The sequence below is a fragment of the Aethalodelphis obliquidens genome, unplaced genomic scaffold (assembly GCF_003676395.1).
Source record: "Aethalodelphis obliquidens isolate GAN/ISIS:26980383/991018 unplaced genomic scaffold, ASM367639v1 scaffold54, whole genome shotgun sequence".
In the NCBI taxonomy this organism is placed as follows: domain Eukaryota; kingdom Metazoa; phylum Chordata; class Mammalia; order Artiodactyla; family Delphinidae; genus Aethalodelphis; species Aethalodelphis obliquidens.
Window position 1 is genome coordinate 1,117,254 of NW_020837998.1, and position 26,732 is coordinate 1,143,985.

The 26,732-nt window shown below is 34.6% G+C and overlaps 1 protein-coding gene across 1 annotated transcript in view; it reads left to right on the forward strand.

The window, feature by feature from the left end:
* Positions 1 to 25,763, forward strand: part of DACH2 (dachshund family transcription factor 2) — a 644,364-nt gene extending 618,601 nt beyond the window's left edge. The window contains exons 11-13 of the mRNA XM_027086062.1: positions 6,986 to 7,132; positions 9,017 to 9,082; positions 25,272 to 25,763. Of these exons, the coding sequence (XP_026941863.1) occupies positions 6,986 to 7,132; positions 9,017 to 9,082; positions 25,272 to 25,321 (263 nt within the window). The 3' untranslated portion in view covers positions 25,322 to 25,763. The remainder of the gene's footprint in view (positions 1 to 6,985; positions 7,133 to 9,016; positions 9,083 to 25,271) is intronic.
* The last annotated feature ends 969 nt before the right edge of the window (positions 25,764 to 26,732 follow it).

Below are 26,732 nucleotides of genomic sequence, written 5' to 3' on the forward strand. Positions count from 1 at the left end.
AAACAAAGGTCTCTTCCCTCTTAGGCAGTTCCAGACTTTTCCCTAGACTCCCTCCCGGTTAGCTGTGGTGCACTAAACCCCTCCAGGCTGTGTTCACGCCACCAACCCCAGTCATCTCCCTGTGCTCCGACAGAAGCCCGAGCCTCAGCTCCCAGCCCCCGCCCGCCCTGGCGTGTACGCAGACAAACCTCTCGGGCTGGTGAGTGCCAGTCAGCACCGATCCTCTGTGCAGGAATCTCTCTGCTTTGCCCCCCACACCCCTGTTGCTGCGCTCTCCTCTGTGGCTCCGAAGCTTCCCCCCCCGCCACCCTTATTCTCCGCCAGTGAAGGGGCTTCCTAGTGTGTGGAACCTTTTCCTCCTTCACAGGTCCCTCCCAGTGGTGCAGGTCCCATCTTTATTCTTTTGTCTCTGTTTTTTCTTTTTTCTTTTGCCCTACCCAGGTACGTGGGGTGTTTCTTGCCTTTTGGGAAGTCTGAGGTCTTCTGCTAGCATTCAGTAGGTGTTCTGTAGGAGTTGTTCCACATGTACATGTATTTCTTATGTATTTTTTGGGAGAAAGGTGATCTCCACATCTTACTCTTCTGCCATCTTGAAGGTCCACCCATAAAGGCCATTTTTAATCATGTAAAAGATTAGCTTAGACTTTGTCCTGTAGGTTATGGGAATTATTAAAAGATAAGCAGTGGAGTGATCTGGTCTGCTTTCAATCAGATAGACCACTCCGGTGTTGGGAATAGATTAGATGGGACTTGGAGTAAGACTACAAACAAGGAAACTCTGTAAAAGTGGATTGCCCTCATCTAGGCTGTGGTGATGAGGGCTGAATAGGGTAGCATAAGTATGGATGGAGACAAAAGTGAGAGAATGGAAAATATTGTTCAGAAATAGAAATAACTTTCTAACAATGGGTAGGCATTTGATAATCTATAGATGTGGATAATGAGACTAGCTTGTATCAAAACCAGAGAAAATTCAAAACTTTAACCAATAATTTTCACCTCTTCCTTATACTTACCATAAAATACAAAACAGCAGCAAAAGTGACTATTGTGCTTTTCAGCTTCTTTCTCTTCTTCGCTTATTCTTCTGTAGAATAGTCACAAAGCAAAAGTCAATTAAAAGAGTTAAAGAGTGGGAATGAGAGGCAAAAAGGGAGAGAAAATTCACAACCCAGATAATGCCTCCCTAAACTAGGAAGAATTACTCTAGTCGAGTGAAATCCACTAACTATATACTATTCTAATATAGCATATTATATTCTGAAATTTGCATCAAGAAATTGAAATTTTACTGTATATTTTCCTTAAGACCTAAGAATTACTAGTTCAGTTCAAAATGGAAATTCAGTCATTACATTTAAAAAGAATTAAACCTCTTCTTATCTTGCCAAAGTCATTAAATACTACTAAACAGAAGCTAAATTGTCTTTTTAAAGTTTTGAGAAATTAGTTTATTTCTGATATTTGGGATGCAATATATATTATTATGATTAGGAATCATAAAAGCACATTTCTTTAGTAGGGAAATTATTTATATGAAAGTACCAAATATGTTAAATATAATAACATTCACAAATTGACTTAGGAAAATCTACTACATATAGTAAAATTGGCTTCTAACTTTTAGGGATCTACTCATACCGATTTCTATTTACTAACTTCTTATAGAGTCTTCAGGTCTGTATTTATAATTGATATCATAACTATTGTCTTTTAAAAAGTCTTAGACATTGTAGATGTAATACTGTATCTATTATCAGATTTACTATGAAGCATTTATATTTAATAAATTTAGCAATTATTATGATATAATAATAATACCACTAGTAATATTCTATCATCATTACTACTACTGTCATTACTGTCACTACTACTACTACCATCACTACTACTACTACTACTACTACTATTACCATCACTAGCTAATGCTTATCAATTGTCTGCTGTGTGCTAAGAACTGTTTTTGACATTTTACATCTTATGACTAGCATAATGAAAAGAAACTACTCTGTTATCCTCATTGATTTAGAGAAACTATCTGCTTCATCTCTATGAATCTCAGCATCATCATCTATTACAATAGTTGACTGCATGATCACTTAAATTCCTTTCTAGTTGCCTAAATATCTCATACCCAGTAAACCTACTTTTTAGGACAAAGGGTGAACCCTTTATCTAAAGTCATATGATTGAAAAGAAAAATGGAGAAAATTGATATTGTAGTTGAAAAGTAATGTCTCCCCAGGTTTATAGAAAAAAATAGTAGCAACATATATACATATATAAAGAACATATGTAAAACTATATATATGTATATAGTAAACTCTCTCTCTCTCTCTCTCTCTCTCTCTCTCTCTCTCTCTCTCTATATATATATATATATATATATATATAACTATGTATATAGTAAGAATCCCTATGAGTATCTTTTTTTAACGAAAACATTGTTTCACACTTATATATTCCTTCTAACTACCTTTTTGTTCCTAGCCAGAATGTGTTACTTGAATTAAACATATGTTATAATATTCTTTGCAGTTTAAACACTTAGAAACAAAGAATGATAGAGCTACAGGAGAGCTTGGAGCTCATCTGTCTTGGTTCTTGACCAACTATATGGTCCCCAGGCTTTGAAACAACTACCTATAAAATCTTTGGCCCTCAATCTATGAGAACTACTAGTTCTGGGATCTTGAAAAAATTTCTTGACCTCTCAAGGACTCAATTCCCTCATCTATAAATTGGAGATAACAATATCTTCCTTGCTGAGTTGTTGTAAGTTTTAAATGAGATATAGTCCTAGAAAAAATGTTCAGTACATGGTACGTCCTAAATAAATTATAGTTTATTTTTATATAATTTTAATGTAATATTCTGTGGCATTGTTTATAATATATGGAATCATAAATTTCAAGGGAATCAACATATGTAATGTTTTTGAATAAATAATTTTACTAGAAGCAAAATTTTGTCTTATCAGGACATTGCTATACATTAATTTGAATAAATCTATGTTTTTGATTTAAATAATTTACTAAATGCTTTATTTGAATGATGATAATTAAGTATAATTATTATAGTAAAAGTTTTTTATGCTTAACCTTATTTAATAGTCTTTTATCAAAAATAATAGAAACCATATATTCTCGGTGTCTTTATTCCAAGATTTCCATCTTGTGATTACCTTAGTCCTCTGAATTTTTGTCGTAAATGAACATAAATTTAGATGAGTAAATAACTCTCTTCAAGTTGCTGAAGGTCATTTATATGAAAAGACATTGAACTGTGAGATAAATACAACTGAAACTCAAATTAGCATCATATTCACTTTAGTGCAATCAAAATATTTTAATTGTATTTGAATAATTTTAAGATTTTTTAAATGTCATATAATTTATAATTTTGTTTAATGTTCCTTGAATATTTTTCTATTGTCCTAATATCAATATCTTAAATTTTTACAACTAATTTAGGAAGAATGTGAAGGTCGGTCTGCTTAGAACCCTGCAATGAACCACTATATTGCTGGAGCCCAGCAATTCTGTTTGAGAAATTATCACAGATTTCAAGGTTTCAGAGAATAGTAACAATCATACATTAGGGCAGTTAAAGTTTCTAGTTAAGACATAAGGCCTTGAGAGTTGAGTTATAATTGTTTTTACCTCTTCATTACCTTTTCTGTTTATGAAAGAAATGTTGTTGTGCCTTTACAGATTGCTTAACATAATCATTGCTGAAAGTTATTCTCTTTAAAATGTAGAGATAGATTCAAATATAAATATATGGAGAGAGACAGAGTTTGATGATATGTGCATATATTTAAAGAGATAGATATTTGCCCTAAAAACTGGTAACATCTCAAATAAAGAGACCCTTGACACTGTAAGTTTTAAAAGACATACCATGTTTTTTCTTTTTCTTCCATACATCTTTTTTATTTTCATCTTTATTGGTGGATAAATGCTTTACAATGTTGTGTTAGTTTCTGCTGTACAACAAAGTGAATCAGCTATATGTATACATATATCCCCATATCCCCTATCTCTTGAGACTCCCTCCCACCCTCCCTACCCCACCCCTATAAGTCATCACAAACCAGTGAGCTGATCTCCTTGTTCTATGTAGCAGCTTCCCACTACCCATCCATTTTACACTTGGTAGTGTATATATGTCAGTGCTACTCTCTTACTTCATCTCAGCTTCCACTTCTCCCCCTGTGTCCTCAAGTATGTTGCCTACATCTGTGGCTTATTCCTGCCCTGCCACTAGGTTCATCAGTACTGTTTTTTTAGATTCCATATATATGTGTTAGCATACTGTATTTGTTTTTCTCTTTCTGACTTACCTCACTCTGTATGACAGACTCTACATCAATCCACCTCATTACAAATAACTCAATTTCGTTCCTTTTTATGGCAGAGTAATATTCCACTGTATACATGTGTCACATTTTCTTTATCCATTCATCTGTCGGACATTTAGGTTGCTGCCATTTCCTGGCTATTGTAAATAGTGCTGCGATGAACATTGTGGTACATGTGTCCTTTTGAATTATGGTTTTCTCAGGGTATATGCCCAGTAGTGGGATTGCTGGGTCACATGGTAGTTCTATTTTTAGTTTTTTAAGAAACCTCCATACTGTTCTCCATAGTGACTGTATCAATTTACATTCCCACCAACATTGCAGAAGTGCTCCCTTTTCTCCACACCCTCTCCAGCATTTATTGTTTGTAGATTTTTTGATCATGGCCATTCTGACTCATGTGAGAGGATAACTCATTGTGGTTTTGATTTGTATTTCTCTAATGATTAGTGATGTTGAGCATCTTGTCATGTGTTTGTTGGCAATCTATATGTCTTCTTTGGAGAAATGTCTGTTTAGGTCTTCCACCCATTTTTGATTGGGTTGTTTGTTTTCTCAATATTGAGCTGCATGAGCTGCTTGTTTATTTTGGAGATTAATCCATTGTCAGTTGCTTCATTTGCAAATATTTTCTCCCATTCTGAGTTGTCTTTTCATCTTATTTATGTTTTCCTTTGCTGTGCAAAAGCTTTTAAGTTTCATGAGGTCCCATTTGTTTATTTTTGTCTCTTACTCTAGGAGGTGGGTCAGAAAGGATCTTGCTGTGATCTATGTCATAGAGTGTTCTGCCTGCGTTTTCCTCAAAGAGTTTGATAGTGTTTGACCTTACATTTAGGTCTTTAATCCATTTTGAGTTTATTTTTGTGTATGGTGTTAAGAAGTGTTTTAATTTCATTCTTTTACATGTAGCTGTCCAGTTTTCTCAGCACCACTTATTGAAGAGGCTGTCATTCTTCCATTGTATATTCTTGCCTCTTTTATCAAAGATAAGGTGATCATATGTCTGTGGGTTTACCTCTGGGCTTTCTATCCTTTTCCATTGATCTATATTTCTGTTTTTGTGCCAGTACCATACTGTTTTGATTATTGTAGCCTTGTCATATAGTCTGAAGTCAGGGAGCCTGATTCCTCCAGTTCCATTGGCTCTTCAGGGTCTTTTGTGTTTCCATACAAATTGTGAGATTGTTTTGTTCTAGTTCTGTGAAAATGCCATTGGTAATTTGATATGGATTGCATTGAATCTGTAGATTGGTTTCAGTACCACAGTCATTTTCACAGTGTTGATTCTTCCAATCCAAGAGCATGGTTTATCTCTTCATCTTTTTGTATTGTCTTTGATTTCTTTCACCAGTGTTGTACAGTTTTCTGCATACAGGTCTTTTGACTCCTTAGGTAGGTTTATTCCTATGTATTCTATTATTTGTATTGCAATGGTAAATGGGAATGTTTCCTTAATTTCTATTTTTGATTTTTCATTGTTAGTGTATAGGAATGCAAGAGATTTCTGTGCATTAATTTTGTATCCTGCTACTTTACTAAATTCATTGATTTGCTCTAGTAGTTTTCTGGTAGCATCTTCAGGATTTTCTATGCATAGTATCATGCCATCTGCAAGTAGTGACAGTTTTACTTCTTCTTTCCAAGTTTGGATTCCTTTTATTTCTTTTCCTTCTCTGATTGCAGTGGCTAAAACTTTGAAAACTATGTTGAATAATAGTGGTGGAGTGAGCACCCTTGTGTTGTTCCTGATCTTAGAGGAAGTGCTTTCAGTTTTTCACCAATGAGAAGGAAGTTGGCTGTGGGTTTGTCATATATTGCTTTTATTATGTTGAGGTAGCTTCCCTCTATGCCTACTTTCTGGAGAGTTTTTATCATAAATGGGTGCTGAATTTTGTCAAAAATTTTTTCTGCATCTATTGAGATTATCATATGGTTTTTATTCTTCAATTTGTTAGTATCACATTGATTGATTTCCATATATTGAAGAATCCTTGCATTCCTGGAATAAACCCCCCTTGATCATGGTGTATGATCCTTTTAATGTGCTGTTGGATCCTGTTTGCTAGTATTTTGTTGAGGACTTTTACATCTATGTTCATCAGTGATATTGGCCTGTTTCTTTTTTGTGACATCTTTGTCTTGTTTTGGTATCAGAGTGATGGTGACCTCATAGAATGTTCGGGAGTGTTTAAAGACATACCATATTTTGAAACTCAATAAATATCTTTAGATATTCTGTGTTTTGAAATATGTATAGGAATAACCTGATGAATAATAAGAATATTTTTCTTAATCAATTTATAAAATATTTCATGCTATCACTAAATTCCTGTAGTCAAAGTAGAAAACAATCTTCCACCACTACCACCACCACCATAAAAATACATGTGTATTATAGAGCATACTTACTGGAGATGTGAAAGCAAAAATAAGTTGGTTGCGTGATTGAATACTCTTTGGTTGAGTCTAATGTTAATCGGAATCAAAAGAATCTAATCTTATGTTGACTCATACATTTATATATCTCTCTGAAACTGTATCTATGGTTTATAATTCATCAAAACCGGCAAACTGATTTCAATGACTAAGCCTTTGCAAACTATTTTCCTTTCTATATTTTAGCTACCATGCAAAAGCGCCTGAAGAAGGAGAAAAAAGCAAAGAGGAAACTACAAGAAGCCTTAGAATTTGAATCAAAGCGAAGGGAGCAAGTGGAGCAAGCACTTAAGCAAGCTACTACTAGTGACAGTGGATTGAGGATGTTGAAAGGTAATGTCTGTATTTCACCTTCACACTCAAGGTACACAAAGCAGAGAGAGGGAGAGAGCCAGGGAGGGAGAGGGGGAGAGAGCCAGGAGGGAGAGGGGGAGAGGGAAAGGAAGAGGGAAGGAGTGAGTGAGGGAGAAGCTTTGTCCAGGAATACAGTAATTAAAAAATCGATTTGAGGCCAAGTGCTTTAGTTCATTAATTAAATCTGTCAAAATAAGCCCTATTCTGGGAGATATAAATAGTCTAGGAACAGGAAATCCTGCTGCTTTTTGCAGAAGAAGTAATATTGATGACTTCCCTGCACTTAAAATGTAAGTGTTTTAGGTCCATTCGTGTTAAAATATGCTGATGTTTGGTGTACTTTATTTTAATGAGCTTTAGAATGCTGGTTCCTTTAATGCAGATTGCATCAGTGATGAGGGCTTAAAGAGTGCCTGGTTGAAAATGAATGTTCTAAGTAAATTCCTGGAGCTCCTGTGAGAAGAGGTGCTTCTGTCATGAAATCTCTTAATTCCAAACTTTTCTGATTCCATTTTAAATGATGAAACCTCACAAAATAATTTCATTTCATAGGCTATTCAAATTTTTCTTTCAGAGCACGTTAACAGCTGGTATATCTAACTGATATGTGTACATAACAGGGATGAGCCTAAGAATATTATACACGTGAATACACATACTCCATAGCTAATATGACACACACATGAACTAAAAGGGGGTTGCTTCAAGTGTCCCATGCTAAGAATGAATAGAGAATACTGTACAATGTTCAATCGTATTTTTACCTTTCCAAAAGTTCAGTTCCCTTTTTACTGTGACTGTCTTGGATCATTGTCCTCACAATCGATAGAAATGAAGAGGTAGATTGTTAGCTCATGACAGCCATGCCTCATTGAGACACAGAAGAGAGAAGATAAATAATAATACATCAATATCTCATACTGAGGAACATCTTAGACAGTGGGAGCCAGCAATGGGGCCAACATGCTATGCACTCTAATTATTTGAGGCTCTGAACATGTAGTTCTGAGGAGGTTTGTCATTTTTCTTTTTACGTTTTTGAAATCCACCCATATGTGAATTCCACTCTAGCTCCAGTGTTCTCTGTTATAAAGGAAAAGCAGCTGTTTCTACAGTATGATGGGTAACTTGTAGTCAAATCATTTCTTTCTCACATCAGTCCTTGATGGATGATTAATGGGTGTCTGTTATCACATTACCCAAGGGTGTCTGAGCAAATGTATATATATAGAAATGGCCATATTAAGCTATGCTTCATGTATATGAATAACTTTTAGATAACACATTTCATATTTAAAATTGAAAATAAAAAACCCAACTCTTTGTTTCTTTTTCTCAACTTTTTTTGAAACAATTCATGTATCTCTTGGCCCCTAGGACCAGTACTAAATAAAGACCACAAATAATAGCCTGTGTTTTGGTGTTCATGTGCATTTACCATAGAGATAATCTCATCATCTATCACATTTTACAAGTAGAAAATATACCATAAGGATGGGGCACTTCTACTTATGCAATTATATTATTTTTTTTTTAATTCCACAGTCAGGGCATGTTACCTGATAGTCTGAGGGGGTTTTATGGACAGATTATTTTCCTGAGTTTTATCTTTAGAGTGTAAAATGAATAAAGAAGTATTTACTATATACCTGGAAATATATGCCCAATTGTAAAATTCAGCTATGGTTTATAATTCTCCCTCCTACCATTAAAAACATATAGACATACAAAAAACAAAAACAAAATGCCACGCAAAGTCTCATGTTATCTATAGGACCAAAGCAGTGGTGAACAGAGTTTTCACTTTAAATGGAATCAGGAAAAATAGAAATGTACCTTAATATTGAATGTCACTTCTTTCAGATACTGGGATTCCAGATATTGAAATAGAAAACAGTGGAAATCCTCATGATAGTACTTCTATGCAAGGTACAGTAAACAGTGTACTTCTTTCTGTAACTGCTTAATATGTGACCCCTGGGGGTGGGAAGGGGATAAGCTCCTATGTTGATACTTTTCATATAAGGAAAATAAATAAATAAGTTTAACTTTCTTACTTCATGATAGAGGAAAAAGTTTGCAGTGTTTATTGAGACTATGTATTTAGAGACTAATAATTTTACATACACAATGTGAGCAAATTTCTTGTATGTTTATCCATTAAAAGGATGTACATTTATATGTTAGGCATATTCTAAAAATGCAAAATGTGAATATAATTTACCTTTCAGAAGTATAAAATAATATGCTTTTTAAATCTTACTACTTTACTGTTTGTAAATGACACAGGTAGAATAATCGTAACCTATCAATATTTGCAAAGTATTCTAGGCAACATTTTTATCAATATTTAAGTCCTGATGCTAATTTTAGATACTTTTTGAAACCAACTAAATATGAAAATAAGAGCAGGACTTGTAATACATAATTTACAGGGTTCCCACAACTGTTTAGATCCTTTATAATATTTTTAAAAGTATTTAGTAGTAAGAAAATAGGGGAAAAAATCAATATAGTCTCATTGGAGCGCAAAGACAGCTAAAAATAAAAATTGACCACTGGAGATTTTCAGTGTCTTTCTAATGCAGTTTTCTAGCCCTCTGTATGCAGATTACATTTATTTTCACATTCATGTCTCACTCTAATAAAAAAGAAAAGGATCTCCATGAGAAAACGATTTCCTAACTTTCAAAAAAGAAGACAACCATAGAAAGGTTGCCTGCTGGATGTTTAACTAATCAGTGCCTTTTCACGGTGTAATGACAGATATCTATGAAGGCAACAGAACTGGATGTGACCAAAAGATCCATGTGGGTTCATCTGTGGGTCACCATTTTGTACGGCAACTTCAGAAAATTTAGAAATCTTGACTCAGGTAGTTTTGCACATCATCTTTGCAAAACCAGGAGTGTTAGAGATCATGGATCTTCTGGTAATGCCTGATTCTGCTGCAGCTGGATAGAACTAACTAATGCATTAACTTTTGTGAAAGCATGCATGTGTAGCTCACTCAATAAAGCTTTTGCTGTTTCTTATCCCTCTTTTGCTTACCTGCTTTCTTCCCTCAACTTAAAGGCTCTGTTTGTGTGAGCAAAGCCAGTTTGGATGGGACTCAGTGTTTATCCAATCAGTACACCACAGTGAAACATATAAATAAAGCCCCACTAGTTGTGGTTGCCACCACAGATCTAAGGTAGGGTTGAACAAGTCTGAAGCATTTGATCCCTTCTGAATCTGTGACACACACATATAGACCCAGTCTTTAAGGAGCATTGAGCTTGATTGAACCTTTCTTTGTGGGATGTAAGGGCAGCTTTGTAACTGTAAGAGGTAAACCATCACTGGGTTGTATCTTTTTTTTCCTTTAATTATCCTTCATTATCCTTTAATCCTATACTCCCAATTTATTGCTGTTTGTTTAATATATATATATATGTGTATATATATATATATATATATATATATATATATATATATATAAAATTCTTTTAGTTCACAGTAGTAACATCTTTCTACTAACTTTCTAACTCTGAGATAAATATAAATTTTTGAACTGTCCTAAAGTTGTTGCTTCATTTCCATGCAACAAACAACAGATAACTTATCCATGGAAAGTCAGTTAGGTGATATAAGGAAAAGCTAGATTCACTATTTGGCTCAGTTTTTTATTTTAATGGAGTCTCCAAAGAATGGCTTTTGCATATTAATTTGTGATTAGGAGAGGACACATTTAATATTTGTTTTCAGTGAGCATACTTTTAATAAGCTTTCCTAGTTTTTACTGGGTAAACAGGAGAGAATTAGCTCTACCTTTAAAAGGATTGAGATGGAACATATTTTAAAGCAAGGGGATTAACTTTTATATATATTTTTTCAAATTACAAATCAAATTGTCTAGAATTTGTGGTTAATATTTTCAATATATGGTAAAGTATGGTGGGTTAATAATTCTTACTAACTGTCTGTCTTTTAGGTTATGTTAAATAGTATTCTTGATAAAAGTGGTAAAAATGAAAAAGTACACATTCCCACATCTCTTAGAACAGCATTTAAGCATGGTAAATGATAAAGTTCCTATCATCAATTTATGAAAAACTAGAGTAAATTCCTTTTATTAATATGAGAGTAGAGTCACAATTTAATATCTAAAAGAAATTATTTTATGAGCAAAACCAATTTATTCTATTCCAGGGGAATAGGTGCCAGAAAATATTATCAGAGTTAAATATAATTCATCAAATCAATCAATTCAAATAATTACCAAAAAAAAATCTCAATAATATTACTTTTTTGTTTAAGATGTTCAGAATTGAAAGATTACTTTTATATGTACCTATGAACTAAAGAAAATGTATTATGCTTGGAAAACAAAATGCAAGCTTAACCATTATTTTTCCATTCTGCCTAATAATTTTGCTCTTGTGTGTTATCGTTCCTTTCTTTTGTGACATATTTTGATACTGTTTTCATCTTTTTCACTTCCCTCAATTACCCATTTTTTAACTTGGAAGATTATTTCCCAGCATTGTTTGTGAGGTTCAATTCATGCATGCCAATCCAATGTCATTTCCACAACTCATCTTCATCACAACAAACAATTCCAGCATCAGTGAAGTCTTATCCTATTGTCAATAGCTCTGCTGGATAGAAATCTATTATTCTCTTAGTGCTTTTTCTCTGAAATTCAGTTAGTCGTTTTGTGACATTTCCTTAAGAGGACTTGGAAGAATGTTGCTTGACCATCATTAGAAGTAATAAAGTCATATATAGGAGCCTTCGCTGGAGGTCCAGTGGTTAAGACTCCGTGTTCCCAATGCAACGGGTGCAGGTTTGATCCCTAGTCAGGGAACAAAGATCCCACATGTCACGTGGTGCAGCCAAATAAGTAAATAAATAGTAAAATAACTAAAAAAAAAACAACTCATATATAGTTTTATGATAATTTCCACAAACTGCCCATGTACTAGGATTCTTATATGTATTCTAAATCTCTTCAGCTTAGTTATTTTATGTCTTTTATGCTTTGAATGTTTGACAGACAAGGTATCATGCATAGATCACTTTCTGATAAAAGGGTTTCTGTATCCCTTATATTTTAGCAGTCTATGATAGCAACTCCTCCTGTATATTTTAAGGTGATTAAAAAATGAATACACACCCACTCTGATAGCGGTGTCCACTATTGCTGGCAGTGAAGGATATACACTAATATCCTCCCACACAGATTCCCATAACTCAGTTAGGGGCCCACAAGACAGAACATCAACCATCTTATCAACCAATCTCCGTTTCACATAAAATAAACATACCAGGTGTCATTAAGTGTACCTTCAGATCAATGATTTTTGCAAATGACATTCAAGTACCATTTGCGTAGTGCATTTTTGCTGATAAAAACAAATTAAATTAGCACAACAACAAGTGAGCTGATAAAAACTAAAACCGAACAGCAGTACCATTAGCTAACAAAGTAATATTTTCTCTTTACTGCATTCTGCCATTTAGTTATTATCCTATTGGAAATCTAATTATAATCCTTTTACTCCCTAGTCAAACTTCACAGTTTTTGCAAGCTTAGCACTGACAAGTGATTTCATTACCTTTGATTGCCCGTGCCCGGATTGACTTAACTTCACTTGGAGACCTAAAAGCGCTCTCAGTTTCTCAGATTCCCTGTTTGCACATTACAGCAACAGCTCCTTTAATTAATTAGCATGAACAGCAGCAGCATGAACTGCTGAACAGAAAATAACATCATTTTATGATCACAGGGAGACTTCTCCTTTTGCATGTTTATACCTTAGTTAACTTTTGTATGATTATATTTCATTGTTAGGGGCTACTGGTACAGTGCATGTTTCTTTAGTTTTCGAAAATTGATATCATCATCTTAATAATAATAATAGACAAAACAAATCCAGAATATGAAACTTCTATATTTTAGAAAACAGATAACAGCCTTCATGAACTGACTTTCTAGTAACAAAATAAAATAATTTTTTAAAAAGTTCAGAGGAAATAACATCATAAAGTACAAGGGCACACAATGACGCATTATTCCCATTTCTGCCACTGCATTTGTTTGGGAAGAAAACAAAACAATACAAAAACACTAGGAGCTGCTTTTGCAAGAGGAATGTCAATATCTTTGAATCATTTTTACATTTGTTTTTTTGCCTACCTGCTTGACAATGACACAAAATGGTTTAATACTGGAATATATTTTTCATCTGATATTTTTTCAGATATATGGTGGAATCTTGAATAATTTTCCCTTCTTTTTGATACTAACACACCAGAAGTAGATAAGAAATCCAACCTACATGTCAAAGTTAAGCAAAATTTGATGTAAAAAATAAACGTATTAAACCATTTGTTCCCTCTGAATCATTTTTGTTCAGAAAAAAATGTGGGAGCTTATTCAAAGAGTATAAACTTACCGTTCTGATATGTAAAATCCATGATCTCATCTATGCAGCATTTGGTGAAGATGCCACTGAAGAATTAAAGCAAAGTGACTAAAGTGTTATTTGACTCTAATAGCAACAGACACAATTTTTTTTTTTTTTTTTTGCGGTACGCGGGCCTCTCACTGCTGTGGTCTCTCCCGTTGCGGAGCACGGGCTCCGGACGCGCAGGCCCAGCGGCCATGGCTCACGGGCCCAGCCACCCCGCGGCACGTGGGATCTTCCCGGACCGGGGCACGAACCCGCGTCCCCTGCATCGGCAGGCGGACTCCCAACCACTGCGCCACCAGGGAAGCCCAACAGACACAATTTTAACATCTCTATGTTAATAAGAACACATATTTTACAATGTAATTTAATATACATATATTTATAGTATAGAATTTTAAATATATACTATGAAATATATATGAATATGTATATTCTTATCCATTTTTCTCAAAATCAATTTGAACAGTGTTTATCCTTCCTTGACCTTTGATACCTCATTATCTTCTCTCTTTGTTGCTCACTTGATAACTAAAACTACATTTTTCCAAAGAGCTTAAGATGCCATACCAATATTTATTGAAAACAATTACCCTTGGGCTAAGATTGTCATTGCAGGATTTGATAAAATAGCAAGGAAAGTGATGGTAGGGGCAAGTAAGGGGACTGGAAAAGAGAAATCAACATATGATTTCTTGCCATGTATGTGATATGACAAGAAAAACTAAAAGGAGAACAGATAGAATTTCTCTACAGGCTTTTCTCCTAACTTCCACCAGAGTGTGGTTTACATCTTTCTCTAGGGGTTCTATAGACTATTTCCTGCCCTACCCTCATAACCATTCATTTCCCTCCCCTTTAAAGTCTTGTCTTGTGTTGAAAGATATACATAGGCACTATAATATTCCCAGTGTTAAGTAGAAATGTTCTCTTATAAAGTAGAAATACATAGCATGCCAGCAATTATAAGGATTGTGGGAAGTGGGTCCTCTTTCCTCATAAATATGTCCTTTGAGAGAGGGAGACTTTTACTACCCAAAGAAACTTTACTGCAACTGCCATCATAGAGTGTGAAAAGGCTGTAGCGCACACCCCACAGAAAAAATCCTAGCATCTTTCTCTAAAGCAGCAACATTTTTTTTTCCTGTAAGATTCATTATATGGCCTCATTCTTTTTCCTTTCTATTCCAGGAAGTATTTGTCTCTCGTTTTCTTCATCCTCCACAGGATCTTTATTTTAACTGATTGTACCTCCCAGCCCATGTCATACCTTTTTGCTGTGAAATACCTGTCAGATTATAGCACACATTATGCTTCTATTTCTTTCTTAGGAGGATGTGACAAACATTACTTGATACTTTAGGGCCTGGTTTTCATGGAGTGGCTTGCACCACTTACCACCCCATTGTTAAAAGAATATTTGCAGTGACTAAAAGGCTGTCATGCTAATTATGATGATAACATAAAATCTCATCTACAGATCTAAGACTTACAAGTCTAGCTATATCTCACTCACATAATAGATGAAATTGTAGTTGTAGGGACAGCAAGATAGTGAGACTTGCAAGACAAAATAACAATAGGGTGTTCTGCTACTAAGCATTTTAGAGTCTACAGGGGTAATTCATTAACAGGTCTTTCTGACTATAGTATAGGATGAGTTGTTTAACTCAACTTGTATAACTGTTTAGTCACTTTATGCCCCATCCTCTTTACGTATGCAATACAATTTTTTAAGCGGAAGAGTCACCCTATCCCACTTACCAATCCAGATACACCTAAGGAACATGCAAAAGGAAAGCCTTTCTTGAATTAAAAGTTTAGTTTTATTTTTCACTTTCACATCTCTGTTTTAATTAAGAAAACAGACAGCATTTTCATAGAAGGCTGTAATCATAGGCCACTGTTGTCACATCACTTAAAAATAAAATTATTATATTACTGACATGTTGATGTGAGATGGTTCTATGCCAAGATGCTTATCACTCTTGGAATGAGGAATTGATATTCTAAAATTGGAACAGTGAAAAAAGAAAGACAATACCTAATATTTGTATAACCTGGTGAGATTTTGCCATTATTTTTCTTTTTTATTTATTGGGGGGCTTAATTTTAAAAGGTAATTTATTGGGTGACTTAACTGACACTTCAGAGGATAGATTCAGGCCTGGCTGGATCCAGAAACCAAAATAATAAATCCATTCAAAATGTCTTCCTTCCCAGTTCCTCCCAGTCTCCCTTCACTTTGAAGACTTTGATTTTTTCTTTTTAGATTTGGCTAGGTTTTCTTGTTCCATTACATAAAATGTTGCAAGTCCAGGCTTACTGCTAGCTCTCTCATTGGTAACATATTCCATCATAAAGAGGAACTTGTCTTTGTGCCATTCTTTTTTTTTTTTTTTTTTTTGCGGTACACGGGCCTCTCACTGTTGTGGCCTCTCCCATTGCGGAGCACAGGCTCCGGATGCGCAGGCTCAGCTGCCATGGCTCACGGGCCTAGCCGCTCCGCAGCATGTGGGATCTTCCCGGACCGGGGCACGAACCCGTGTCCCCTGCATCGGCAGGCGGACTCTCAACCACTGCGCCACCAGGGAAGCCCTGTCCCATTCTTAATCCACACATCCTCTAGCAGGATTATTCCTGTGTGATATTTAAGAAAGGTATAATTAACCCCTATTTTATAAGTAGGAAAATAACCCAAGAGAAGTTAATTGGCTTGCTATTGGTAGTCGGTTCTAAAACACAGGAATCTTAACTCCCTTACCCATTGTTTTCACTATCAATCCATATTGATAATATTACTATCAATCCAAATCTGTAAAAATCTCTCATAGTTAGTAAGCTAGCTAGGATATTTAGCTAGACTTTAATATTCTCCCATGCAAAACAATGCAGCAGGGCTGGGGTGGGGAAAGGCTTCTCCAGTTTGTAGTTAATTAACCAAAATAGACTAAAGCCACTATAATTTAATAATCACTTCTGCCTTAAAACTTTGCATAGATTGGGGTAATACTTACAAAAATTACACAAATGCAATCTCTCTTTTCTGTTTAAAACTATGTAGAGAAGCTGAAGTAGGAGTAGAAAGAAACTTTTCTATTTGTGGCTAAACTCACATCACCCTATAGGAATGAGGCCTTAACAGATTTTCAGTTATCTAATTTTAGGCTAGGATTCTTTTCTGTAGGCCATTAGAAAGTTTTATTTGTTGCTCTCAGGAACTTTTTTCTCATTTTTGATGGCCATATAACATTCAATTTTGGAAATTAAAGTGAATTTAAAGAAAAACGTTGTTTAGAATTTTTTACAGACCTCCTTGACATTCCTTAATCTGTTAATCACAAAGTTTATGATTTACTTGTTTAATGTTTGAAGATTAACACCAGTAGTAATCCACATACTTAAGTTGGAATCTACTTTACCTCAGTTATACAAATGGTTATTTGGATAACGCTTTCACCAATTCCTCTATTAGCTTTTAAGAAAGCATCATTTTTTTTGTAAACATTTCTTCTTTATTTCCCTATTCTCCCATAATTTAAGTGCTCTTATTTTCTTTAAAACAATACAAATGAATGTCATGTTGATCTTAGCATTGGTGAGTAACTATTTAAAATGAGTGAGGCCAGGGAGATCAGCTCCGTCCTTTGTGACCACCTAGAGGGGTGGGATATGGAGGCTGGGAGGGAGGGAGATGCAAGAGGGAAGAGAACTGGGGATATATGCATATGTATAACTGATTCACTTTGTTATAAAGCAGAAACTAACACACCATTGTAAAGCCATTATACTCCAATACAGATATTAAAAAAATTTAAAAATTAAATGAGTGAGGCAAAACCTGCAACTCAAATCTTACAATCTCTTGGTAACTGCATTTCAACCTTCTATGGGAAATGTTGGATGTGTTCATTTTTAACATTGTTCAAATTAACATTTAATGTTTTTCCATTACTCTCATTTTCATTTTTCTCCATATTTTGATTCCATTTTATGATTACTTTGAATTGAGAAATTACAGTGTTTTTCTAACATTTCAGCATACAAAAGGAGTAGCTAAAAGTTATAAAAAGGAGAACATAGTTCTACTTTTAAATATTACATTAAGAATTTTACTCGTGGTCCAGTGGTTAAGACTCTGTGCTTCCACTGTAGGGGGCGCGGGTTCGATCCCTGGTCAGGTAACTAAGATCCCGCAAGCCAAATGGTGCAGCCAAAAAATAAATAAATAAAAAGCTAAAACCAGCCTAAAAAGCAAGAAAACAAACAAAAGCTAAAACTATAAAGCTTCTAGAAGAAAACTTAGAAGAGTATCTTTGCAAACTTTGGTTAGGCAAAGTCTTTTTAGAAAGGACATAAAAAGCACTAACCATGAAAAATTGTTAATTGGGTTTCATAAAAGATTTTAAAATCTGTTCATCCAAAGATGTCAAGAAAATCAAAAGACAAGTCAAAGACTGGGAAGAAATATTTGCATTACATACAGCCAATGAAAGACTTGTGTTACAGCTCAATAATAAAAATAAAAAATAATTATTACATTAAAATATTTCCAATATGCATCCTGTACAAATCTCAAGTAAATTTGACCTTACAAATCCATTTTGTAACTGTACTTATGGAAGGTAGGTGATAACAACCCTAGATTTTTTTACAGCAATGACATAGCACGTAAGTAGCTTACTTCTTTTTTACCATGACATCATCTACAACAAGAAGTAGTGAAAGAATATGGCATTCTACATATGACATAAGTGCTTAGAATGACTTAGTATGGCTCCTAACATAGCATTCCATGAATACTAGTTTTTATTTATTCTCCTTTCCCTTTCTTTCTCCTCCCAGCTGGAAAGTAGAGTTCACATATTTCTAGAGCTCTTAGTGTAGCTCAAAATTTGCACGTCTGTGTATTGAACACATGCACTTTCGTTGCTGTTTTATAACTGGTCTATAGGAAGCACAATGAAGTGGTGGGAAGAAGTCTAGTAGTCAAGGTTTCTCAGTTACTAACTGGCTAACTCAGTTAACTAACACTGAGAAGTCATTCAATTTCTCTCTCCCTTAATTTTAGTAAAATAGTAATATTTGCCTAATCCTCCTCGTCAATAAGTTAGATCCATACTCTTTGACAAGTATAAATACAGTATATTATTATTACTATGCCCTATAAAATACATATGAAGTTAACATTTGTGTTTGTATATGTAGATTTTAATAAGGGTGAAATAATTGACATATAATTGATATATAAAACCATCTCTAAAACATATGTTCTTCTGTGTACAGTTGTGGTAAATATATTTTTATATTTTATCCTCATATGAGAATAGGAAGATAGCCATATCCCTTTCTAGGGTGTTTCTTACAAGAACTAGAGAGTAAATAAAAGAGAAAAGCGTATATTAAAGAATTAATTCACAAAAACAAAGTGAGTTAAATGCAAGTGAGAGAGGTTGATACTCCATTATTATACCATTTGCAAAGAAAATCGACTTGTACTGGTCTTTGTTTTTTTATTTTTATTCTTTTTTATTTTAATTTTTTTTACATCTTTATTGGAGTATAATTGCTTACAGTGGTGTGTTAGTTTCTGCTTTATGACAAAGTGAATTAGTTATACATATACATATGTTCCCATATCTCTTCCCTCTTACATCTCCCTCCCTCCCACCCTCCCTATCCCATCCCTCTAGGTGGTCACAAAGCACCGAGCTGACCTCCCTGTGCTATCGGGCTGCTTCCCACTAGCTATTTATTTTACGTTTGGTAGTGTATATATGTCCTTGCCACTCCCTCGCTTTGTCACAGCTTAACTTTCCCCCTCCCCATATCCTCAAGTCCATTCTCTAGTGGTCTTTGTTTTGATTAAAGTATAAGTCCGAAATTTTTTAGGGCTAATAAGGTTAAGTGGTTATTATTTTCACTAAACCTCCATTTTTTTTGAATAAGTGCTACATTATAAAAATAAGCACTAGACCTTTCTGAAAAATGACTCTAAAACAATGCTTTTCTCTAGAGAAAGACGAATCAAATGCTATACTTTTATTTATCTGCCCCTATCTTGCAAAGTTCTACTTTTCCTACTCACAGATTAGAAGCACTGTATTTATATTACTGTCCTAATATCTAACTGGACCCCCAACTAACCTCAGTACTGTTGCTTATTTGATTTGAGAATGTCCCATTCTGAACATGTTTGACAATTGAAGTAAACTTCATATAAATAATTGCGTATTTAATTTGGATTGAACCTAAGACTAAAGTGGAGCATTAACCAGCATGTTTTTTTTTTCTTTCTCTTACTCAGGTCAGGAAAGCATGATCTTTTAAATGTGATCTTATTTAGTGCCATATAACATAATGCCCATTTGAAAATTAGAAACATATCACTAATTAGGCAACTTCAAGAAAACAGAAAGCATAAAACTTAATACTTAGCAGGAGAAATCATTTATAAAATATTGGCATCTGTTCAAGAATAAGTTAGCTACCCACCAAAATAAAGGTTTGATAGCTCAAAGTATGCCTGTGATGAAGCCTAGTAGTTTTTAAGGAAATCCCTTTGTTTATATAAGTGAATTAGTGGTGACCCAACACTTGGAAGGAAATATGAGCTCTGGGTAGAAAATGTAATTTTTTCTAAACTTAAATTTAAGCCTTCAAAAATGTTATAGACATGTTTCTTGGTAGTTTTCAAAAAATAGTGAGAAGTTACTTTTAAATAACATCCTGTCAGGGAAGGAAATCTCACCCTGAAAGGAAATTGCAATCATTAACAAAGATTTTGATTCAGAGAAAACGGTGTGGATCTTTACTCATGTTTTAGACTGTGAAGGGGAAAAAAAAAACTTTTTAAATGGCTTGCTTATTAAGCTAGTCATGCATTTCACTGCAGGTTGTAAAGCAGTAGAACATGCACAAGAGGCTCATAAGCATATTTTAGAGTTAGGAAATATCATTTACACCATTTTTATATTGTTAATATCGCACCCAGAGAATTTGCTTAAGCTTCAAATTACTGTAAATCTACAGTTTTGCTCACCTTTGTATAATTTTGTTTTTAATAGAACGAGGCCCACATCAATAAATATATGATTTAGGGATATGTGTAATAAAATAATACATTTATTACACACAGATTTATTCAAATATTGAACATATATAGCACAGCAAAATACTATAAAGCCAATTTGTGGTTTTTAGTGAAGTTCATTAAGTAGATTTTGGATTTTCTTTGTTGGAATGAAATTTTGACCGGTTTTATTGTTTTTTCTGTGCAGCCTGAACACTGATGCCGGAACTCCAACTGATCATAGGCACGAATAGGGTGCTGTAGCAGTTACCTGCTTATCTAGTGCTGTAATTCTTTAAAATTCATACTCAAATTCTTAAAATATGGAACCATCTATTACTATTTGTTCATTCCTGTTAATTAGAACCTGGCACGTACAGGAAAAATGTGTTAGAGAATGGGCTTCACAAGTGTTTAGGGGATAATCATAATGATGATTGAACTTGATACTTTACACTTCTATAACCCCTTTCTTCCATGGAGTTCATAGTGCTTCATAAACATTATCACATTAAACCAGAGAGCATCCTAGGGGGTAAGTAGGTGGAAGAATTTTTAAGACATAGAAAATTCTATTTCTAAATGCTGTGACAGAAATTAAAATGCAGACACACCCACTTTAAGCTATGATTACTATGAAATAGCTTTATATTTGGCTGACCCGAGATTTAACAGGCATTAACGTGAGGAGGTAATTCATTTGTGCAAATGATCCATATTTGTTAGCATTGCTTTGGAGATCACCTTTCTGAAAGAAACACGTTGCCTGTACAGTTCTCTAAGGAAATATGGAGAGCTCTAGTTTGTAGGTTTTACCACACTTAGTTCTTCCTTTGATTTGTTGATGGTGGAGCAAGTCATTTAACACCTTTCTACTAGCATATTCCTTACTGTAAAGAAGGCAATGATAAAAACACATACCTAAGCAACTAAAAATACCTCTTTTATTTTTTTCTGCTCTCTTTCCATCTCCAATACTGTTTCCTCTTCATTAAGCTATCAACCAGCAAACAGACTGAAAAATCTATACACCTAAGAATGGAGAAAGGCAGATATGGTGGGTCAGTCACATCATGGATATTTTCCACTGCTCACCCTCTGGTCTAGACATGGCCACATGCCTAAGATGTTCCAGTCGTTAGAACCCAATGGGTCATTTGGCTTGAATTGCCCAGGAAATGGCCTCAAATATTTTTAACTGTTTACTTAATGGAGACCTGGCCAAAGGCTGGTGGCAAATACTTGTCATCATTATTTTCATGCCTCCTAGGAATCTAATAGAGCAGTATTCCAATGTGCTAAATGGTAGTCTAGTGATCAAAAAAATTAACTCTCCTCCTAAAGTGCCCTCTTTACACCAAGCAAAACCTAATCCATTGTGTTATTTTTACATCTGCCCTCGAACTAAATTCTGATGTGACAGAAGTATCACTCATCCTATGCAAAAGTCCAACTGAGTTTTTATCCATTCTCCAATAATCAGTTCCCTGTGGCAGTACATGCAATTTCTACTGGAATGCCCAGCTTTCCTACACATTTTAAAATATCACATTAATTCATATCAGTGTGACATTCCAGTCATTCCATGCTCTGAAGGAATTTTTTCTAAGGCTTCTGGTTCTCTCTACATACTGTAGAAGATCTATCTGTGTAGAGTAGGTATGTTGCTTTAACCTAATTCAGTGAAATAGTGCCAAATTAGAAATCAGTTATGGAGAAGGACCGAAGCAAATAAAATTTTTTTAGAACTTTATTAATATCAAATACCTGAACTGAATAACAAAGAGGTGTGACTTAAAAAATAACATCCAGAAACGTCTCATTATTTGATAGTCAAACAGGATATATTGAGCTATAGGGGAAATTGAACAGCATTTTCAAATTAATTAAGTTACTGAAAAATAAATATCTTTTTAAAAATAGATATATGTTAATTGACTTTGGTTGAACTATAAGGAATCCTCGTGCATTTTCTTCTGGCCTTTTTCTACATACCTGCCTTCTTTGTGATGCCTGATTTTAGTTTTTTTTTTTTTTTCTTAAGCTTCAGATATATACCACAAAAGGCAAGTCTCACACTTACTTGAGTTTGTAACAACCAGGTGTGGCCCTTTAAAGATAACTTATCAGCAGAGGCTTATCTCCTGTATGCAGGAGGACACAGCAGACTCCTGTGCCATGGGGTATGCCCATGTCAGGCAGTGCTGTGCTAAGCGAGGGACTGTATGGGCCTTCTATTTTATTTTTAAAATGGTCACATTTGTGTGTATTGAATCCCCCTTTTACTTATCTGATATATCTTAAAGCAATAAACTCTGCCAGCTCTCCTGAAATGTCAGTGTGTGTCACTCCTTGTAAGTTCCCAAGCTCCCTAACATTCCTCTGGAGAGGCTTTGTTCATTGCTCTTCCTGATCTTTAATCTTGTTTACATCCACAATGCATATTAGATCATCTCTGTTTGGAACTCAAGTACAAAACCTTTTAAAAACATGAAACATTCAATTACTAATTAGCTGTTTCCTGTTCCTAATGAAGTGAGCATGCCAGGTTTGGATTAAAATTCAGCTACTGCTCTGCTCTGTTTATGGTTCCAGATGTTTTTGTTTTATCTAGGAGTTTACTTTGACAGCTACTACTAAATGATAAATCACTCATATTATAGGCAAAATGCATTTTGAAATTGAAATGTGGCAAACTTTGAGATTGCTCCAAGGATCAGTGTCAGTTAGCAGGTCAATATTGGCTCCTTCCATATGATCACAGTATTGGCATATGTAAAAGAGTAACAGAATCTGTGTCAACATTGTACAGCATGCTACACAAGAATCTATTTTGCTACTATCCTCTAAATTTGGAGAAAAAAGTTTAACACTTTGAAATCTCAACTTATTGTTTTCTAAGTAGAAAAATTGATTCATATTAACACTGTCTTCTGCTGGCCTAGTTTTTCTTTGGATTTTTGAACTGCTGTGGAAACACTTCCTGATAGGCCTTATAAACTGGCACATTTAATGAAGGGTGTGGGCAAATGTTTGTCTTTTTTAACAAAGACAAAAATTAAACATAACAAAAGAGGGCGATTTTTCAGAAACTGCATTTTTCTAAAGGAAGATGGTGATTGTTTTTTGCCATTTGTTACTGTGTTTATGTACCTTTTTTTTTTTACAGGATGTTACTTTTACCATTGTTTTCAAATTTGTAATGTTCTCAATTTGTATTGCATGATTTAAGTTTTAACTATATTGTATAAATTTCAATTCTGGTAAAATGAGTGTCTGCTATTTGATGTTGAAGAGCTTTCTTTTGACATTTAGGCTGTGTATACAGAGGACGAGGTAGACTGGAAAACAAGCAACTATCTGGTGAATTTTATCAGAATAAAAATCTCAGACACCGCAAAGGAGTCTGAGCAATTCTCTGGGGTGACAGACTACTACACAGTTTCCCCAAATTCAAGCTTTGTTTTCTTCTTCCCTGGAAAAGTTCAGGTGAATTCCATGGGCTCTTAGGCAAAATGCCTGGTTGCCCTCTAATGAAGTCTGAACGTCCAGGTGGTCTAACATAGAACCACATTCTTTTATTCTTCTATTACCTTACCACATCTTTATTTTTGGTTCTGAGGTATTATCCAGAAAATTCCACTGACTCGCAATACCTCTGACACAGAAAAAAAAATATTTTAAAGATTTTATACATTAAAGGGGTATGTCTTCCTCCTGACAGTGCTAAGCTTTGACTAGACTGAATTAATATTTTAGATGAGGTATATCAGTCCAACAATGATAATGTATTTTCCTTTATATGTGAAGATGATACAAACATAGACTTTAAGTGTTTTTTAAGCCTGGGTGATGGATTTGTACTGATCATCCACACTTTTTTTCCTTGTTCCGCTTTTGTCACCAAAAGCCAATTTTTATGAGGTAGCTGGATAGAGACTGGGGCTATAAGCCATGGCTATGGAAAAGAGGAAAGTTGGAAAAAAAGAGGTAGAATTGTTTTTGGAAATTGTTTCCAACTATAACTTTTACCCACACCATCAAATATTTTCTAACTCTAGAATGGTATGGATTCTTTTGATTACCCATATTTAAATAGATACCAGTTTCACTAAACACTGTGTTTAAAATGATATTCAGAACTTGTCTCCCTTCATGCAGTATACATGGACAGTTAACCTGGGGAGAGGAAACGAAATGTTTCATCAAAGCTGTCATCACCTTAGATCATAACCAGACATTCCTTTTTCCTTGTTTTGGTAAACCATATGGATCTCAAACATAACATTCTGTACAAAAGGAAAAGTAATGTAGATAACAATAGTCATCATAGCTTATGAAGAGTCTTCTCAGTCTTTGATGTCTTCAGTGCAGTGGAAAGAAAAAAAGAAGCTGTAGCATGCAACTTGAAGGATCTTTGAAAACTGACACATTAACATATAGAAGTGTTAAGAAATTTTAAATTTTACCAATATTAAATCAAGCCTGTAACATCAGATCATTTAAGTTCGTGAAGATAGATGTTTAGTATTTTAAAGTACGTATTAGAATTATTCCTCAGAAAAACTAACTTGTTTTCTTTTTTTTAAAGGAGGTAACTATTACTATTTAGCAATGGCACAACAGTTTTATTCGTCCTGAAAGGTCTTCGCTGGCTTTACATAAATGAAGATGCTTGTGATTCCAGTTTATCTCTGAAACTATTCAACATGGAGTTAATTCAATTGTGTTTATCAGCAAAGCTTTGTTTACCGAAGCAGTTATTCAATCTATATTACATTTTTTTAAAGAAAGAACGTGTGTACATTTTAAAAGCAATGACGTAAACTCTGTTTTTGCAATTGATTGACCAATTTAAGAATATGAGCTAAATCCTAATGACTAAAGTAACTTGACCATATTTGATGCTTTTCTATGCTCACTTCAGCTTGGCTTTTTGTCTTTTAAGGGAAAAAATGTGGTAGTGTGTTAGAGACTAGAAACATATGTATGGTTTCTCTGTTCTACCATATATTAAGTTAAAGTACACCTTCTTTGTTAAAACTGTACTTGCTAAACTTCAGCAAAATAAAAACATTTTGACTTTGTCAATTGAACTGAGTGTTTATTTCCAAATTGCCAACTGTAATTATTGAAGTAGAGTCAGAGCACAAATCAAAATATAGGAACTAAGAACATGTTTGCAAAGCTTCCTCTGGTTTGATTATTTCTAAACAAATATGAACATGCATCTTATTCCATTTCACCTGTTGAAACAATTGTCTCCAATTGTTCTTATTGAATCGCACATGACATTGCCTTTTTCTGGCTGTGTGTGCTTAGTAACCTGCTTCCAGGGGGAAGGGTTGTATTGGGAAGCAGGAAAAATGTGGTGAATACAGCTGGAAAATATTTTCGGAATATCTATTATTTCAAAAGAGTTTCTCCCGTTTTCAGTGGTGAATGAAAATATGAAGGGCATGTATCTACTTGGGCCCAAAGAAAATCCAGGTCTCCCTCTACCTCCAAATAGTCATTATAGGCTAATGAAAAATGAAAGCAAGTGGAAAAAAATAGCCTAATGATAAGCCAAAACCATAGCCCTGCCCTACAGTTTATCTAATCTGTCTCCACCTTCTCCTTGGTTCATTTCTACTAATATCCTGGAGGTCACCCAAATTCTGGTTCACCAAGGAACCCACAGTTTTTCCTGTGCAGTGCCACTTCCACTCCTCACCCTTTCTTATAAAAGGTGTGTTGTATTCCAAAATGCTTCTAGCTGGCCAAAGACTGTAGGCCTTCTGTTTGGAAACTGCTTTCTTCCACAAATATTTCCTCTCACCATCAGCTCATCATCATCCTTGTTTATGGAATTTTTAAGAGTCCTGAAAAGGCTAAAGCTCTTCCTCTGCTCTAGAGGAGAAAGATTCCTAAGGATTTTTGTTGGTTAAACAGGTGTGCTCTGGTAGTGTACCCTGTCCCCACCATAGCACAATAAGCAGGGTACCAAATAGTTAATCATATGATATTCAGGGTTGCATTATCTAAAGCTTAATGCAATGACCAGAGGAGG